The sequence below is a fragment of the Dermacentor variabilis genome, chromosome 3, assembly GCF_050947875.1.
Source record: "Dermacentor variabilis isolate Ectoservices chromosome 3, ASM5094787v1, whole genome shotgun sequence".
Lineage (NCBI taxonomy): Eukaryota > Metazoa > Arthropoda > Arachnida > Ixodida > Ixodidae > Dermacentor > Dermacentor variabilis.
This window is the reverse complement of record NC_134570.1, coordinates 87,236,924-87,256,552: the sequence shown is the minus strand read 5'-3', so window position 1 is coordinate 87,256,552 and position 19,629 is coordinate 87,236,924. Positions and strand designations below refer to the sequence as shown.

General features: G+C 45.3%; 1 protein-coding gene across 1 annotated transcript in view; it reads right to left on the bottom strand.

Moving 5' to 3' along the window:
• LOC142576003 (Na(+)/citrate cotransporter-like) overlaps positions 1 to 17,916 on the bottom strand; it is a 30,147-nt gene extending 12,231 nt beyond the window's left edge. Inside the window, exons 1-6 of the mRNA XM_075685873.1 lie at positions 17,567 to 17,916; positions 12,038 to 12,156; positions 10,474 to 10,623; positions 8,935 to 9,050; positions 5,086 to 5,216; positions 3,302 to 3,404 (exon numbers count right to left, since the gene is read on the bottom strand). Of these exons, the coding sequence (XP_075541988.1) occupies positions 3,302 to 3,404; positions 5,086 to 5,216; positions 8,935 to 9,050; positions 10,474 to 10,623; positions 12,038 to 12,136 (599 nt within the window). The 5' untranslated portion in view covers positions 12,137 to 12,156; positions 17,567 to 17,916. The remainder of the gene's footprint in view (positions 1 to 3,301; positions 3,405 to 5,085; positions 5,217 to 8,934; positions 9,051 to 10,473; positions 10,624 to 12,037; positions 12,157 to 17,566) is intronic.
• Between the last annotated feature and the right edge of the window lie 1,713 nt (positions 17,917 to 19,629).

Here is a 19,629-nt window from a genome sequence, read left to right as displayed (position 1 = left end):
GAGCCAATATGTGTTTCATGGCAGAATAGGAAATCTTGAGGAAATGAAGCGAAAAAGAAAAATTAGTGCTCTTCCACTCTGTGAAGAAAGATAACCAGCGAAGCTGTATTTGGATGACTATATCGACAACTACATTTATTTATGTTGATCACTATCGGATTGCTATATTGATTGATTGAAAACACGTGTGGTACATAACTTCGTGGTACTTATAGTCTTTATTTTGTCTCATTCGTTAACACAGTGACCATAGCTTTGTGGTCGCTGTCGTACGCCGCGATCGGTTGTACTGCTATGCTAGACAAGTTCTTGCCAAAGGTTAAATCTATAGACGACCGGTGTCGCGTGGTCAGCCCATTGACTTCCATGTAGCACTCAACTCCTAATTGTTCCAACACGAAGGATACAATCTACTTGCCGTCGGGGCTCGCTATGTCGACGTTCAAGCCGACGATTGGTGGGCGCACAATTGCGTTTTATTACGCATTTAGACGATCCAATGGGAGCAAAGGAGTGCTGCCATCCCACGTTTTCTATATGGCCATTACGGTTACGCGTCATAAGACGGTCATAACACGGATAAGATGATAACATTCAGAGCAACTGCGGCGCGTGAGAACATCACGCGGAAATGGTAATGCACTTTATGCGTAGGCAGAAGCTGATAACATTCAGGGCCACCGCCACGACTTTTTTTTTTTTTTGCACATGCACATGGGGTTGCACCGGAGGAGTTTTCGGCATACAGGCGACACATGGATGGACGGACGCACGAACGAATTGGCGAGCCCCCCCCCCCCCCTCCCCCCCCCATATACATCTTCACTGTAGAACCGAAATAGCCTTGGCTGCACCGGCCACAATACTACTTCCAGTACTTGAATGTTCTTACATTTCTATAAATAGTGAGTTGTGAGTGAGTTTGTCAGTCAGTTGTGCAACAGTACAGTGGCGCCGTTAGAAATTTTATACCGATGCCATGTGTCAAAGAAAGTACGGTCCGTTTCCGACATAGCAGGCAATGCTACGAAAGCAAAAAAGACTTCTCTTACGGCTCGCATCCGCGACCGAAAAGTAGTGCGTCGTCAAGGAGGTTTAGGAAAACGTTTCTGCGACATGTATGTAAATAAGATACCGAGATACGTCATGCAATTTGATTTACCATTAAGAGGAAGCTTTAGTTCGAGGAGAACCACAATTCCGCCTATTCAAATACACACAAAACGCAGAAATCCTTTATTGAGGCAATCGCTGGATGTACTTAAACGAACTTTATTGCACTTGAGAGATAAAAGTAAATTTTAGTGACTCTAAGAAGCAAAATTCTTATTTACGAAATGCACTTCTGAACAAAAATTATCGAAAGCTAGTAAGTAGAAAAACGTTGAAGCGCACTGTACAGAGATTCGTAACTCCGTAACGACTACAGATGTTGCAGTTCTCTAAACTGCATATCATAGAGTATTCGAAGCGGGAAAAGTTGAGATGTGAGTCAACAGTCTATATAAAATTGCTACAATGTTTGTTAGGGTTTCGCAAAGCTCCTGCTCACAAATTAACGTTATTTTCGAAGTGGTATACTGTACAATTTTGTCCCATTTAGATGTATTATTAGCTGCTGTGTACAGAATTGTGATTTAATTTTTTATTGCTGAATTACAGAAGTATAAACTTACTAGACTCGGACTTTTACATTTGAATGCAACCAGCCTCCTTAAAATCGGTGCAATGGATGCACGAAAAACAATGTATTCGTTCCCATGTATTCAGATCGGAGCTCCCGAGCTAAAGCTTCAGACAGCTGGAGAACAAGTTCCATACATAAAAATTATAGCAGTCCCACACCCCAGATTTAGTTAGAACAGGAAGGAAAACGATAAAATAAGGCAGCCGGAACAAAGGGTGTGGCGTGCCTAATTCTGAGCTTTTCCACGTAAATAAGTAGCTATACAAAGAAGTACACTTTTATTTGTTTATTTATTTACATACATAAGCATCGCCCGGTGTGCATTACATTAAGGGGGGAGGGAATCAAAACATTGCGAGGTACATTGCCTATGCGCGCACGCACAAATGCAAAAAAGAAGACAAGAATGAAACAAGCAAAAATGTAACTTAGCGCAACCAGGTCCAGATTACGTGACACCAAAAGTGTTTCGATAGGCCTAATATATAGAAGTACGTAATAGCACAGAAACAAATGTCTCCGCTGTAATGGCACAAGAACACAACCAAAAACATAACTGAAAGCGTAATAAAATAACGATGAGCAACGACTGCGATTAACAACAATTTCAGTAACACTAGCATCAGTAGCGAACGACATCATCGGGAAATAACGCTCGCAGCAGTGGGAGCAACGACTGTAGCAGTGCCAATATCGCCAGAGTAAGGTGATGTCAGGAAAGCTGACATCACAAGGCGTCAGCAAAAAAAGAAAAAAAAAGGAAAGAAATTAAGAGGGAAATAAAACAGCAAACCAGTACTGGATCTGGTCAGGCTTGTAAATAATGCCTAAGAGCATCGGGAAACCGAGGGCGAACGGCGATTTCTGTGGCACCACTTGGGAGCAGATTTCAATGACTGATTGTGTGAAGGGGAAAAATAATTCTTGTAGGTGGAAGTGCGTGGGCAGATGAGCGTCGATCCCTGTAAACCGTTCGAGGAATGGTTTAGAAGAGGAAAAAAAAAAAAAAGAGGGCGGCGCCTCGTTATCATGAGGCCTGGGACGCGCGCGGGTGTCCGGCTTCGCCTTCACTCATGGTACAACTCAAGCTATGAGAGCTTCAGTCCTAAAAATTCAGCTGCGCGCCTTAGACGGAAAGCGAAGGCGGAACTGAAAAAACGAATCAGGTTGCATACTTACAACGTAAATAGCATTTTACAATTACATCTGGTTCCTTGTCCGACATTACGAGTGGTTCTTTTTTATTTCCTGTCAATGGAAATTTTAGGGCAGTGAGCCAGCTTCATTTGCAAGCGAAAAAAGATCTTGGTGGTGGTAGTGGTTGGTTAGTTGTAGCAACAGGTGGGTTTAGCTTGGCGGTCGAGGCCAACAATAGCTCCTCCTAAGCAAAGAAATCTTCGCTTAAGTGTAATAATTAGTTTCGAAGTGTCTATGTGGCGAATTGAAGCATATGTGTTCTAAATTCAAATATATATATTTCCCCCGTGCCCCGTAGTTAAGCTCTTGTTTCTGTTTTCATTCTTCAAATGGCCACATTTGTGCTCTGAACGGGATATGCGAATAGAACAAGCCGGATAGCATAAGGTGAGAAAATCAAAACATCAGCAGTCGTACCTTGGTGTTTCATTTTCTTGCACAAGTGAAACAGTACATTCGCGGTCTTCTATTAGCCGTTTTTCATCGGAACCTATCTGCTGGCCACGTACTCCGATGGGGACTGAAGGAGAGAATAGAGAAATAACTTTATTTTAACGTATGTAGCCATGTGAACAGAGCCATCGGAACGCAAATGCACGTTGAAAATCTCAAGCGCAATGTTCAAAGAAGCACAGCTATTGTTCATTTTATTAAAGTGTAATTGAAGAAAACAAATTGGTAAAGTCGCAGAGCTACTTATTTTCTTTCGGCGGCGAAAGAAGATTAACATAATGGCAGAATAAAAAGGTCACAAACTAAGTACAGCAGGCGCAAATTGAGGCACGAAGAGGACGTGAGGTCCTCACGAGGTGCGGCATGTCCGAGCATTTCATTAAATACTGGAAACACACTACACGAGCGGATGTCCGGATTTGAACCAACTTACCTTTCCACGTAGTTCCCAGTTGAGCTATATTTATTTTTTCCGAAAGACAGGCATATTTTGCAGCTGAAATCGGTGCAATGAAGTTCCATTGACTGATCGCACTTAGCGCTAGAAATATTTATTGACAGTCCCCTACTGATTGACATTCAACATTGTATACATCATGTGCGCTTTTGTGGCGAAAGGTTTTGATGACGTTTAGGGACGAGGGGATCACTAAAATAATGGGCAATTCACAGCCTGCAGCCTCCAATGTTTCTATGTCATTATGCGTCTAGCAGCTAGTCCTGTTAGTCGATGCTCATTAGAATGTTCAGCAGGTGAGCAGTTCTCTTTGTTAGTGGGGCCTACGAATCCCGTCATACGAAGCATAAAAAGTATCTTTCATATTGATTCTACAGCAGCGCCATGGGAAAGGCTCATAAATAAATTGCAACTTTTAAGGACGAGTGAAGTGACGAACAAATAAAAATCTGACATCAGTGTGAGTAGAGCAACGTTACTGAAGTTGTTAACCTGGGAAACGGCGACATGCTCGTTCTTATATTATATGCAACACAGAACTCCCTGAAATAGGACACGACACATAGTATTAAAATTTTCCATACAAGAGATGGCTTACGGAAGCAACAAAATAAAAAAAATAAAAAGAATAAGACAGAGTACTTTGAGCATACTTAAGCAGCAGTAAGTAGGCAATTTTCGGAAATGTCTGAAAAAAGTAGCTTTCGACTAGTCATTCTTCCTCTCTGATGGATATGTGAACAAAACGCCTGCCTGCATAAAACCATGTCGGGAATCCAGGGAGTGTATTCTTTGGAGTTCTGTAGCTTCTGTACATCTGTAGCTTCAATCGAACTTCCTGATTTAGGCTCGGCATAAGTCTGTCAACGGATCCTAACGCAGCCTGTTTCGGCAATTAGGTGGGAAGAAACGCTTCATTTGACATTATTTGGCACTTCTCTACTTCCTCGCAATCACTCCTGCAGAATGACTGCGTATGGTATGCAGCAGCAGTGCTACAGTGTCACTGGACCTTGCAAGATCATTTGAAAGCAAACAAGAACGCGATCAGTCTATAGCTCGTACAGGCAGTGGCACAATTTGTGCTTCCACGCAGAGTAGACATAAGACTTGCACCAGCAGTATGCTCGCGTGTGAGGCATACGCACTCACCACTTTCGCTTCGAACTTCGCTTGATTAGAAAAGCTTCTCGTCGCGCTACCAAAAGGTGCGTTGGCACACTCTGACTATCCCGTTCCATTTTTTGCACATAGTATATACTTGCGGAAGATTTGGGCCCACCCCACGCACTCTTTGTCGCCGAGCGGTCCCCTATCTGGTCCACAACGGCCATGGCGATCGGAATCATGATGGATGCGGCGGCAATGTTGGGGATCCACATGGACAGGAACATCGTCACCAGCATTAATCCCAGCAGTAGCCTAAATGAAAGAAAAATATTCCCCATCAAAAATGCCGCCCTATATCTACGACTAGCCGCGTATTTAAGTTAGAGCTTTGCTAATTCCATCAGACCACCCGTTAACTTCCGTATGTTAGTGCGCCAATACAAACTAGACTGACTTACCCAATTTTCTTAACACGTAGAACAATACCGTATAGACTCGTGTAAGGGCCGCACTACTCACCCCCCAATTTTGACGAGGTGCAACCCTTACGCGGGAGCGAACCATTTGATTCTGTCCCGTCTAAGGGTCGCTACTAAATGGCTCGCCACTAGATGGCTCTATGTTAATGCGCCAATACAAACTAGACTGACTTACCCAATTTTCTTAACACGTAGAACAATACCGTATAGACTCGTGTAAGGGCCGCACTACTCACCCCCCAATTTTGACGAGGTGCAACCCTTACGCGGGAGCGAACCATTTGATTCTGTCCCGTCTAAGGGTCGCTACTAAATGGCTCGCCACTAGATGGCTCTAGATAGTATATGTCGCTACTAGATGCGTCTCGCCATCTAGTAGTGGCACGCGGAAGTACGCAGCGCGCGAAACTTCGCCGATGCACGCGCGTGTCATTAGGACAACGTACGCGATAGCATCTCCGCTAGAAATTTGTTTCCTAAATTATGGGCTGCCAAGTTAGGGGCGCGGCCCTTGCAGGGATGCGGCCCTTACACAATCTATACGGTACTTTCATTATACTTGCCTCTGCATCGCGCTCCTGTGTCGTTTCCATCGTTCACTCAGACGTAATTCAGCACGATGCTCTTACTGTACTAGTATTGCCAAATCGCGCACGAGAAGTGCACTTATTTATTTACACCGTTAGTTTAGTAATTTGTTACATCGTACTTTTTTGTTTCTAGGTCATATTTGCATTTGTACGAGTTATTTGTCTGCCCTTTAGTGTGACAGTTATACTGTCATACTGTATTGAGAGGAAGCTTTAGCTGGGCCACAACTCCGACGCGCCTATTTAAATGTATGTAAAACGCAGAAACGCTTTTCTGAGATAACCCTTGGCCGCTTTTAATGAAATTCGTTGCATTTATGCGAGGAAGATAAATTATAGTGCCTATTGGAAGCGGGATTTTGAGTGTGGCCCTGAATTGTTTTACAAACCTTGCAGAGAATTGATAAGCTTTATAAAAATAGAAGCACAATGTTTGCAACTCCGTAACTCTGCACCAAAGACAGATATCGAAGTTCTGTAAACGGCTTCCGTTAGAACATTCAAAGTTCCGAAATTTCATCTGATAATTTACATCTTACCTGGATTTGTTACTTTCTTTAAAAGGCTACTGCAAATGTGCGACTCACGTACTAGTGGGGCATTTAACAGCCATGCATAATGCAGTAATTCTTTTTTCCACTTTAGATTTACTGTCAGGTGCATTTTGAAAAATTGTGATATAATTTTTGGTTGCTGAGTTACCAGTGTTATAAACATCCAAGTTTGATTTCCTGAAAACGTGCAATTTTGAGTACCTTATATAACAGAAATCAATGGCCCAAATAGGAAATCCATATGCAACAGTCACTATATTTTCAAATTTTTTGGAAATGCAACAAAACTCATCAAATCAGGAGCAGTGGTTGCCTAGGAAAACGATTGGTCTCCCATATATACATATATATATATATATATATATATATATATATAGATATATATATATATACATATATATATAGAAGTCCGCGACCTAAAGCTTCCTTTTAAATGTTGTTTCTTCTTCGTTCGTCCGGAGGTGACGCGTGTATGTGCTTACGTCAACACTTACGCCATCCAGCAACGGGCAGCCACAAGCTGCGGTTCCGTGCTCTTCGCTGTGGTAGCGCGCTCACTGCGCCCTGCTGGATGACGTAACCAGACCGTCGCTTCGAGGAGCGCGGCTTTCCGCTCGCTGCAGCCTCCCAGTTTCGGTTTCGCATGCCGTGACGGCCGAAACTCGTCGGGCCACAATTCCGCGGGTAAGGGCATTTACTCAGTTCCAAAAGTTGATATGGCTTGTACGCAGAGCTCGCTTCAACTTTCCAATTACTATGAGCCCGCTGCCGCTAAATGTGAGAAAAGTTAATCAATTATTTGCGCTAATTAGCGGCTAATCATCACGTGTCATTTGCCACCACCCCATGGTCGCCACCACTAACATCATGTCTCCGAAGGAACCGTCTTTTCATTTCGAAACGGCTATTTATAAGTATTGCTTAAAGTCTTCGTAGGAAGGCCCGGTATATATTTTGGAAAAGGCCTTGCCTTAAGGACAGAGAGCCACGAACAGTGTGCTCTTCACTGAATGCCGTTATTCATGAGCGAGAGGGACACGGCGATGAAAGGTAGGGAAGTTAACTTGTTGCGAGTGAGAGTCAAATCCACCTTGCTACTCTGCACTGCCTTATGGGAGAATGAATGAGCAAGAGTTTAGGACTGGAGGTTTACGGGTTCGGCCAATAAAGTTGCTACTTTCTGAAGGCGTTGCTACTAAAGCAGCAAGACAAGGTGGTCAGCTTGAAAGCCACTCGGGCAATATAGAGTCTGAAGGCATACCGATGTTTTGCGTGACCACGCATTGCGAGAACATGGCACGATAAGAAAACGACGATATCAGCGTATTTCTTATCGCGCAGAACGGGTCATAACGTGGGTGCTGGCGGTATGGGACAGTGCGCTGTTATCACTGACGATGACAGTGAGACGACGGCCTACGTTAGAGTGCGTTTGCTGACGTTACACGCCGATAATCTTTATTATGCAGCCATAGAAGCTCAGGTCGTATTTAGCGATGTACTGTTTTTCCAGTGTTGCGCACCACATTAAGAGTGCGGGGTTCGGGACTGCATTCTCGGAGAAATTGGTTGAGCCGGCTCTCGGGCCTGTTTTGGCGTTTTAAAACTGAGAACTTGACATATACTCGACATACGGACGCAGCTTACGCCCAGTCAACCCTATGCTTCCTTTTTTTTATTGCAGCACCCATTGCATCGATGGGATATCGTCGCAAGCGAATAGTAAACGCGCAAAGGACAAACCTCCTAGACGCTGGAATGTGAACACCTTTCATAAATGTTTAATGTTGGGCTCTACCTATGCAGTTTCGAATTAGGCCGGCGTTTTTGTTGCTTTGATGTCATATATATATATATATACATATATAGTAACCGAAGAGGTATGCCAATTTTCTTCTTGACATACCTGAGAGGATGTTGTTGTTAATAAGCTGACGCAAAATGCCGAATTTGGCCTCTAAACAGTCTTCCATTGCACAGTCACACGAGAAATAAGAGCTCGAAATATTAGAATAAGGAAACAGAAAGAGAAAACGAAAACTCTCCACACAGAGTGTGCGGAACATGCGCGTGCAAGTGCGAACTGAGTGAATCGCGTCTACAACAGGTCACCGCAAGTGAAAAATAATAATAATAAGGAGCCTTGGCAAATAGCAATCGGTTCTTGCGAGCATTCAAGGACATATGCTACATAATAACGGCGTCTAACCTTAGTGCTTCGTACTATGGTGTAAGCGTAACAAAAGTACCCTCGTCGGTAGCTCCCGTATACGCACAGCCTACCGGTGCGATGTCAGCACGGTGGAGACACAGAATACCGCGTGACCGTGTTTACCGCTTGCAGTCGACAGCTCACCGGCGTGCGATTTCACTCGGCACGTGAACTTCCGACAGCGAGCACGCTCACCTGCGATTACTTGTCCCAATGGCGAGTAAGGACTTGAGCGCGATCCTTTTGTGCAAGTTGCTTGTTTCGACGGCAACTCCCAGCATCATGGCGCACACCAAGATGATTCCAACCTCCTGCACAAACGCGCACTCCAATCGCATGATGTAGTTGCGAGTGAATAATAACTAGACGTAGCTGTGTTTTTTTTTTCGTTAGTATATCTGAATGAGATGTCATTTCGAAGGCTTTAAAAGCCACGTCTTATGCACCTGACTTGTAATTGGAGCAAGTAAAAAAAGAAAGCAAATGATAATGCACTTACAATATTTACGACACCGCAAGAAGAATCGATATCCATTTAGTTCGTGCAATTGCAAGACAAAACGTAATAAAAAGCACGATTGAGAAGGAGCAACAGAATAAGGTCTCATATAGATGACGTAATTATTTGAAGGGTCTTTGCATGGCCATTCGTTCCGATGGTACCACTGTTGATATGGGCTCCTGGGTGTCGATTTTCCGTTCGTTGTCAGGCTGCACGCTGCATAGAGCACTCGTAACAACTACTCCGTATGTGCAGGTTTACTTACACATATGCGTGCCAGCAGCGACTAGCCGAGCTGCCGAGCTCCAAAAGCTCTCACTGCACTCCCCATTCATAAAGAAGGAATCACCTGTTTTTTAGGAATTCGATTCACACAAGAATTCCACTTCTCCACCCCTCGGTAGCGTAGAGCCGGAGAACTCTAGCATTCACTAGCTATTTTGAAAAGCACACAGCTATCACCCGAACCAATGGCATAGAACATATCAACCAAAACGTTTTCGTTCTGCACCCCCTATTGGTTCCGTTCGCTCTTTCGCGTTTTCCACTGGCTACTCCTCACAAGCTGGCTTCACAAATAATACAACCAAAGATAGACAACCCATGAAAAAGAAACAGCAAGAATAAAGTACACAAACAAAACAAGGAAAAGCATTTCCACTCGAGTTTGAGAATCCTCTTCGTTACCCGCCTCGTGCACTCGAGCAAGCTGCACACAGGAGAACGCGCCATGTAATAGCTCATTAAACGGTCGGCTCGCTGCTGCATAACACCAAGCCCGGCTGAGAAACGCGACCCTTTTCTGCCCCTTAGCTTCACAAGGACAGCCGCGACGACTGGCAGGTGACGAGTTCGTCGGGAGCCTCGTCTGCCGGGAAGGGCGTCCGACCTGGGCTGTGCAGTTCGAAGCACGTGCGAAAAACGAATGTTACCGCACGTTTACCGCACGAAACACGTGCACGTTCGGTAAACGAATGTCTTTCTAGCCCGATAGCGTGCTTACTCCCGTAGCCGGCACACATGTGGAAACTTTCCTGCCAAGTCTCCCTGTGCTCGCTACATGTGAATAAATAAAAGGCACGAGCGAAAAGGTCGTCTACCAACGCCTATGTTTTATGCACAGCGTCACACGCTCAAGCTCTCGCCCTGCCCTTTTGATTCCTAGGTATACGTGTGACAAACACTGGTATTTGGTCGAACACGAAAGGGTAAAGGAAAAGTAAATAGCTTACGTTAAAATAGAACGATGATACCCGCTGCGATGAAAGAATGCCGAGCAGAGGAAAGAGCACGATAGGCATGAGCGACGTGATTGCGAGAGGGACAACTTCTGCGGTCCAGTAGAACGCCATCCACAGGATTACGTAGGCACACCAACCCGCCTTGAAGAAAAAGAATAAGTGCATCATTACAAATGCGGAAAGGTTGCGCAGTACCCATGCGAAAATCTTCGGGGAGCCGGTATATGTAGAGTTTATTGTTGGGCTACAGTTGGTTTTCCAACTAGCGCTTGTCTTTGTCCACTTTTCTAGCCTCCGTGATTTTTATCGCGCTAAGTTAGTATTCCGGTATATGTAGTGTCGCGCGACACTACGTATACCGGAATAGTAACTTAGCGCAACAATCAGCAAGCTCTATTTTAGCACAAACGAACAAGAATGTAAACAAACAAACAAAAACATCCACCCAAAAACTGTGTCTGAAAGGACTTGCCACAGTTCACGTCTTTCTTCCACATGGCGCCGCCGTCTTACACGCTCTTCTTCATCTAGGACTGCATAAGCCGAAGACGACAAAGTTGCATTCGCACGGCACTTATAATACTACGCGCTTGGGTCAACACTGTGTGTGTGTGCGGTTCCTCCCTTGTGTCCTGTCTTGAAGCGCTGTTGTTTCTGTCAAGCCTGCGAGTTTGTTGCTATGTGCTATGATGGTGCCGTCTAGCATGCACTCGTTGAGTCACGGCTGATGTCTCAAACATTGCGGTGCGTACATGTTCGTCTTCCTTTGTATCTTTTTCTGTTCTTTTTTTTTCTTTATCGCAAATAATCACATGACACAAAAGACGTTTTAGGCAAACGACGCTAAACAGTGTGAACACTACGCATAGTTTGAGCAAAACTGAAATTATGCAGCACTACACATATCACAGGCACATACGGTATAGTGCAAACACTAAGGTATTTACTGCTTAGTACATCAACTTACTAAGGCTCCTACTTACAGGTAGCGCACGCTCTAGGTGTGCGCTGACTGTAACTCTTACTACTGTTACTACTATAAGGGTAACTCTTATTAGCTATCGCAAGTAAGAGACATCAAATAATAGGCGCACATCGTGGTTGCACGACTGCTGGTGAGGCGATCGAGTCCATACCTCTCAGTCACTCCTGGCCGTTCGTTAGCCGTGACAGTGATCCAGGAGCGCACGGAAAAATGGCGACAGCCTGCCCTTTTATCGCTCTTTCTTCAGACAAATATGCGTACAGGAAAACGGCATGCCTTTATGTTAAAATTTTTCCTGCAACTATGTGGATGATTTATAGAACGCGTTTTGTTTCCAATTTTTCCTCCGGAGGTGAGGGAAAGGGTAGCATAAGATCGAAGTCAATAAGCGTTGAGTTGCGCCACGTTCTTGCAGATGCTGGGATGAGGGCCGAAAAAGTGGTGGGCGCTACTTTACGTAATAGCTCCGCCTTCATTAATAGGTAGACCAAGAAGACTGTACCGACTCCGCGTTCTAGGCTCCATTGAACAGCAATCATAATGTTTAAGGGTTAGATTACAGATGCATACCTTCCCTCCGATGATGAATGCCAATGGAAGGAAGAGCACGGGCGCTGCGAATATAGAGAAGAATCTCCAGCGAAACCGAGCTGTTTGGATGACGGACATGACACCAAGAAGACCGGCACCTGAAACGTGTGAAAGGCATACGCGATCATTGGCACACGGTGTATAAGCACTTCCTAAGCGCTATCATAATTTTCCTGTTCGACAAAGCCAAAAATATAAATCTGCGCCATTAGAGGAAAATTGCGGTACAACCCATCTCTCGATGACTGTCGACGTTGTTGAGTTTGTGAATAAAGCAATTTACTGACGCAACGTAATGCCACCGTCGAAGAGAGTTACGCATGAGGCGTGTACGGCAGCGAAATTTCTCTTTCGCGGGTCGATGATGATGATGCCGACGACGATGATTTATTGGCATCGCCTTTAAAACTGGGTGCTGAAAAATAGGCATCTAGCCCGCTTAAGTTAATCAGATTTGCCTTACAGGCTTTTCATTCTACAATTTGGGTACATCTTAATTTTATTTATCTTCATCAAAACTTCTCCATTTACCATGTATCGCTACCTATGCCTGTAACGGATCCGGTCGTATCAATCTCTTCCCTGCTTTCCCCGGCAAATACTCCAAGCGCATCTTGCTTATCTCGGCTGCTGCCGGGCTGACGCTTCCACCCACTTTTAATCCAAGCGGCTTCTGGAAGGTGTAAGTTACCTACGGCTCTCACTAGGTGAATCCCTTCGCATTGCACTAGGATTTGCTGATCCGGTAGGATATTTGATCCGGTATGTTTTCTATATAAGAACACTCGGCGCCATTTATAGCACCGCCGCCACGAAGCCTGTGCGTGGCCTCCGAAATTCATGGCGAGCCAGTGCTCGGGAGCACTGAGATGCGTCATGCGGCACCCTGGCTCCTCTCTCGCACTTCATTCCGGACACCCCGTGCCATGCAGTCGCGCTGCCGATAAGTCCGCGCGTGGCCTTCGATACCAGAAGCGGGGCGCGCTGGTGCCGGGCGAAGCCGAGAATTGTTCCCTCGCTTGCCGCTCCCTCATTGTCGGATACTATGTGTGACCGAAGTTCGCGAGAGGTTCATTTAACAGCGGCACATACCCAGCGGATTCATAGCGCAGCTCGCTAAGGCGATGGCGCGAAAGACATCGGGCTGCTGCCCTTGTGGAAACATTATGAAGTCGGATCGATTGCGCTCTATGTGGGAGAAATTCAAGAGATCTTTTTCGTCATCGTAGAAGGAAAACATATTCAGTGGCATATTGTAGATAGTCTCGCATAACTTTTCCGTATTTTGAAGACTTTTTTAGGCTTCGGAAAAAAAAGAAAGCTTCTATGTGGCATATATTGAAGAATAGAAAACTGCATGGGGACTTTTTCAAGATGGTCTGCATTTTTCTCATTGACAGTTTTCCTGTGAATCTAATATTCAAGAAGTTTCTTAATAAATAATAAATAATGATATACTTACGCGAAATACAACAAAAAACGCAGTTCCCTTCCACTCTGTGAAGAAAGATAACAATCGAAGCTGTGTATGTTGGCCCTTTAATGGCGAACTGCACCTCCGCTGCGGATGGGGCCGGCATTGCACTATCTTCGACATCGGCCCACGTATGGAAAGTTTTGTGTCTACACACGGACACAATCCTGGGGGAACTAGCCCTTAACATCTTCTCTGTAAAAATAATTTGACTTGATCCAACCTACAGCAAAAAACAACATACTTTGGTTCTGTCCAGCTACGTGGAACATGCACATTTTTTTAAATTTTAGCGCAACTTACGCGAGACGCATATTATAGTTGGCGTTTGGCGATGAACACGCCCAGTAATATAGTGCTGTTCAGCGGCCACCTTCGGCCACTGGCATATGAAAGATAGCGCGCACTGCAACTCGGTTGTGCGAGAGCATATCACCTATACGTGACCTCAGTGAAAGTGCGTTCACCATCAACCGCAGACCACTAATGCGGCGCAAAGTTGTACGTATATTCGCTTTAGAAACGAAGCACTTAGGCCTACGAGGCTTGTTTCGGGATGGCGATCATCTATTATGTCGTCGTATGAGGCATTAAAGGTTCCTCCGTGACTGTATTGCGCCGTTTCTGCTCTAACGAGGAGCTCTAGCTGGTGTCGGGACTTCGGGCTGCGTGACCGGGGCTGACCACGTTCACTGCTGCACCGAGGACACAGGCCCAGGAGTGAGGCGACGACGAAAGAAAAAAGAGGTTTTATACTGGCACAGCTATTTACATACCGTAGTTGGGCGGGTGAAAAAAGCCGACAAAGACATTTCGGGGGCCCAGCGCGCCTTGTTGAAGTTGAGGGAGCTGAGGCGCGTCTGGTGACGGGGTGGCCGGAACCGGTCAAATGAATAGTCGCGCTATCATCAACGCGACAGTCGCATGAGCCTGCTGATTGATAGCTGGTGTGTCAGACGAGGGGGTGGGATCTTGCAACCGCAGAGAAGCGTGCTTCCAGGAAGAAGCCCATAGCGAAATGATTTGTAAAGAAGCCATTGGAAGAAGCGCGGCCGGCGGCTATACCATCAAGAGGTCTCCGCAGGCCAAGTGTGACCCCCGGGGCGTAGTTAGGATACCTTTTCATTATACGATGACTGTGTTAGGGCATGACCGCAAACGAGGCAGGTAGTGCGGATATTCCTTGCCATGCAATGCAGGCCGGGACGCCCTTGACGTCTGTGCCAGAACGCTGGGTTGTCATTGCCTCTTCAGCCAGTTTGTTGCACAGACTTAAATGTTCAAGAGCCTTCCGTTCAGGAGAAGTGTCGCGTCGCATAGCAACAATTTACTTTCTACGTTTCAGAGCGCTACAGTTCTACCATATTTCCCTCGTGGCAGCTAGTGTTTTGAGATGCTTTGTGACATTGAATCGGCTTCGATATGGGCCCAGCTTGCCTGCATTATGTCCTGAGACTGCCCAAGTTGCAACGGAACGGGCTGCATCGTTTAGTTTTCAGCACAATAAATCAGTGATCATGCCATCATCATCATCAGAAACGCTCACACTCGCGTCAGAGATATATACAATTTCTCGCATAGTGACCATGATGCTGATTATTATTACTACCACCACTACCACTACTACCACCCCTACCACCACCACCACTACCACCCCTACCACCACCACTACTACCACTACCACTACTACTAGTACTACTACTACATGTGGATGTGCCCTTTGTATCGGGCCTGACACAGACGAGTTGCGTCATCTGGTAACAATTTGGGGTAAGCCCAAATCAAAATTGCTCCAAAGGCAGGATAAGCTGCGGTTACCTGCAAATTGCTTCGCATGGGCGTGATTCCTAGAGTACGTAGGATCTAGATAATTTAAATTTTTAATCTAGACAAGATAAATTTAAGGCCTCGAAAGCACAGAGGCCATCACCTCTGCGACCATACAAGGTGCGATATATTTTATTGGTTCCGCAGAATAGGCAATGATTTCCTTCGTTTTTTTATTGCCACCTTTTTATTTTTTTATTTGTACAGAACTGCACATGGTCAATAATTGAGCGCCCAGTTCACCTAGATGGCTACGCGTAGAAGCAAGCCGATCTAAAAAAAAATAAGAAAAGAAAGACGCCTGAGAAGACCACAAGGGCGCTATAACATAACAAAAAAATGAAATATGAGGTTTTACGTGCCAAAACCGCTTTCTGATTATGAGGCACGCCGTAGTGGAAGACTCCGGAAATTTCGACCACCTGGGGTTCTTTAACGTGCACCTAAATCTAAGTACACGGGTGTTTTCGCCCCCATCGAAATGCGGCCGCCGTGGCCGGGATTCGATCCCGCGACCTCGTGCTCAGCAGCCCAACACCATAGCCACTGAGCAACCACGGCGGGTTATAACATAAAACAATTCCATTGTTATTTTATTCCTGTCAATTGACGTGACATTTACGCAAACACCGTCGCAAGCGTGGGCGGAGACTCGCAACGTTTCTTGATCAAATGCTCTCTTCCTTGGAAGAGGCCCGTTTAGCTTGGCTTTAAAGCGAATAGCATTGGCCTAGAGTGCCGATTCTCCTTTATGGCGTAATAGTTCTGCGGAAACCGGCAAGGGGGAGAGAAGTAATTAATAAAGGGAAAATACAGGCAACGAAAGCAATAGTTTGGCGGGTTTTCAGCAGAACTATTACACCAAACTGTTGCCTTTGCTTCGAATTGTTGATGAATTCGACTTCACCCTGCCATATGCTAGCCCCTTAGTTAGCTCAGATGGTAGAACGGGTGCTCCGGAAAGGCGGTCGCGGATTCGAGTGGCGGACCAGGACGAATTTTTCTTCAACTGCGAGGCTTCTCTTTTAAGGAACCCGTATGGGTTTACTTTTTAGGAATTTCGACGATTGTGTGGATGTCTAATTTTCTCTTTATTAAGTGTCCTTTATCTTTCCTCAACGGAGGAAGCTTTAGCTCGGGGCCAACTCTAATTTCGGATTTCCTTATTCAAGTACGTGTAAAACGCAGGAATGCCTTTTATGAGACAACCGCCAGGCTCATTCGAATGAAGTTGATTGCGTTTTAGAGAACAAGCTAAATTTGATTCACTCTATGAAGTAGAAATTTTGATTGAGCGCCTTGACTTTTCTCACGAATATTGCCAAAATTAGTTAGCAAAGAATTTTTTTAGCACAGTGTGAACAAATACGACACTGCAGAACAAACAGATATCGCAGTTTTGTAAACAGCATCTGTTAAGAGCATCTGAAGCGGGAAAACATGATATATAAATTAACAGTTTCCGTGGATTTGTTAGGAAGTTTAGAAGGGTTGTGAAAAAGCTCCACTCACACTATAGTAGCACATATGAGAGGTATTCATAATACATCTATTTTATCCCCTTTCAGGTGGGATATGTGGAACAGTTTACAAATTTGTCATATCGTTTTTTTTTGTGAGTTACAGAGTGGTAAACATCATAATTCTATGTTTTTTTTTTAAATTTTGCAATTTTCAACAAATTTAATAAACACTTGATAGCCTAAATAAACAAATCTGCTTGCTACAGTCATCGTAACTGAACGTTTTCTTTCAATTGCAGCAAAGCTCATCAAATTTGATAACGTTGTTGCTGAGAAAAAAAATAAGTTTTCCGTTCCCGCGCTTTTATACAGGAGCAGCAAGTGAAATCTTCTGCCTAATGTCGAAAGAAATCCGTAAAGTTTCGTAGGGTGTTCTAGTAGCGCCAGCAGAAGCGCGCGAACAAGAAGATACAAACACACAAACACATGGCGCAGTGCGCGTGAATTTGTGTCGTCTTGAGTTTGGTTTCCTGCCCGTGCCACTAGAACGCCCTACGATGCCATACCAACAAGCCCGCATGGCAACTCTCGTCAAGATTCCGCTGCACACCTCCATTTTATCTCTCACATTGATGCTTGGCCAATTGAGTCATCAGTAGTTAACTCCAAAAAATTATTAGCACTGAAAGCACGAGACATATGCGTATCTCAAGGTTGATTCGCGGAGATGGGGTTGCTACTTACCTCGCCAAACCTCGCTTGAAAGTTGCCGCGAGAGCCGCTCTCGGAGGCCACCGAAGATTAGACGGTCAGTTGGCGAAGCGTGTGTCTTCTGTAGTAGACCTGTCACACTGCACTAAGGAAACAGTGCCTTTACGCTGCCTAGCTGTCGAGCGTTTACATGTTCTCTCTCTCGCGATCGCGTTTCTTATCGCTCACTTGTACAGCCTGGTCGACGCAGCCTGCTCAAGCACAGGACAAGTGCGTTCTGTTAAGGGGGCGTTGGTGTGATATCCTTGTCGGAAACGAAGCGTAGCCGACCTGCATAGGTTGTAGGACATCGTAGGAAGGCACTGATGGCTGCTGTAGTGCCTCCAGCGAACGATAGAAATAAAGAGATGGCTTCTACGCAAAGGTACTGATAGTATGAAAGGCTTGAATAGTGCGCTTATCGACCCACACTGGCGTGAACTTGAGCAGAGATTTAAGCTGCTTCTGTATAAGGTACAACCTCCCCCCCTCCCCCCCCCCTAAAGAAAAGGGTTGTTCTTGCTCATACAGTTAGTCACAGCAGTTCATTGACTCGGGTAGTAGTACACATGAACGAAAAATTCACACGTCATCAACACTCGAAACGTATTCGAGCTGAAAGGTACAGGATTTACCTAAGTTGTAAAGAGCGACGAAGACGAAGTGCAAGCGCGACATGCGATGGCAGTGACTACTGAACAGACTCCGACCGTCGGCTCTCTTTCTCCTCCGAGTCGCAACAGCTTGATGCGGGCACATTCCCTTGAAACGGCAAGCAATTCTTTGTGGAATTAAATTGATGCATGAGTCGTACGGATGTAATGTTCTCCTTGACGCTTCGGGCATTCATAAACAAGAGTCATTCGCCAATTACATCGTTAGATGCCACTAAAGGTAAAATTTCCGTGCCCAGCTATAGCGCAGCACATCTCAGCTCGTATCATAGCCGATCTCGGCCGCTATGCTCTAGAAGAAAGTAGAAAACATTGCGTAGTGCTCATGTTGAACTTGTAATGTTTTTCATGATTATCAACCACTTCCAGGTCCGAAAAGGACGGTCATTCTCGATTCCGCATCCTGCTTCTCATACAGATTCATGGGGCAGGGGAAAATATAGAGGCAACGAAACGACCCAGAAAACAGCTCGTGGACACCCGAGCAAAAGCAGAGAGCAGTCAAACATGTCATTCACAATCAGCTAATCGAGGCTAATTACTCCAGCGACCAGGGAGCGTCCTTGCGCTTTTACGGGGGCAGTTGGCTTTTGTTCGCTGCCTTGACAACGCACGTGTACTCCTGCTGTCAGGCGAAAGCTTTTGCCCGTGTACACTAATGATGTAGGAATGTCTAAGCTAGCATGCTCCGTGCCGCCTACCATGCACTTGCGCTTGGCATATAGGTTGACGTATTGTGAATAAAACCGCTGAATACACGAGACGAAGGGAGAGGAAAACGGAGGGCAGTACTTGCAACTAATTGCATTCAGTTGCAAGTACCACCCTGTGTTGCCGTCTCTCTCCGTCCCGTGTCTGTAGCAGTTTTATTCACAATGTCTCACCAACTGGCCTACAACCTTACCCTGCTAAAAGATTGACGTATATTGTACTTAAACTTAAAGCTAAAGTGCAGTGATCCCCGATGGCAGTCTTATATTTTGTGTGAGATTTCTGAATTTTCGTTAAAAGTTAAGTATGACATTTTCTTTTTCATTCAATGCTCACAGCTAAGCAATCGTAAAACTCAATCAAATATACCGTAGAACATCGGTAATAGGGTCCTAATGGTTAAGATTTTCCGGATACGACCCTCTGAAGCACCGGTTCTGTTTAGTTTCCATAGGGTTATGTGTAGTGGCGTAAGTCTGTTTCGCTTCCAATCCCGTTTGCTAGGTCTAAACACTACGATGGTGTACCAATGGCACGGCATCGGCAGGTGGTGGCACGTATGCTGAGCTGGCATGTCGCCGCTGCAAATGGTCACTTCGCTAAACTAGTCCCGAAACGCAGTTGGATCCCCTTCACCGTGATCAGATTGTGGCTGGTCGCCGATCTCAGCCT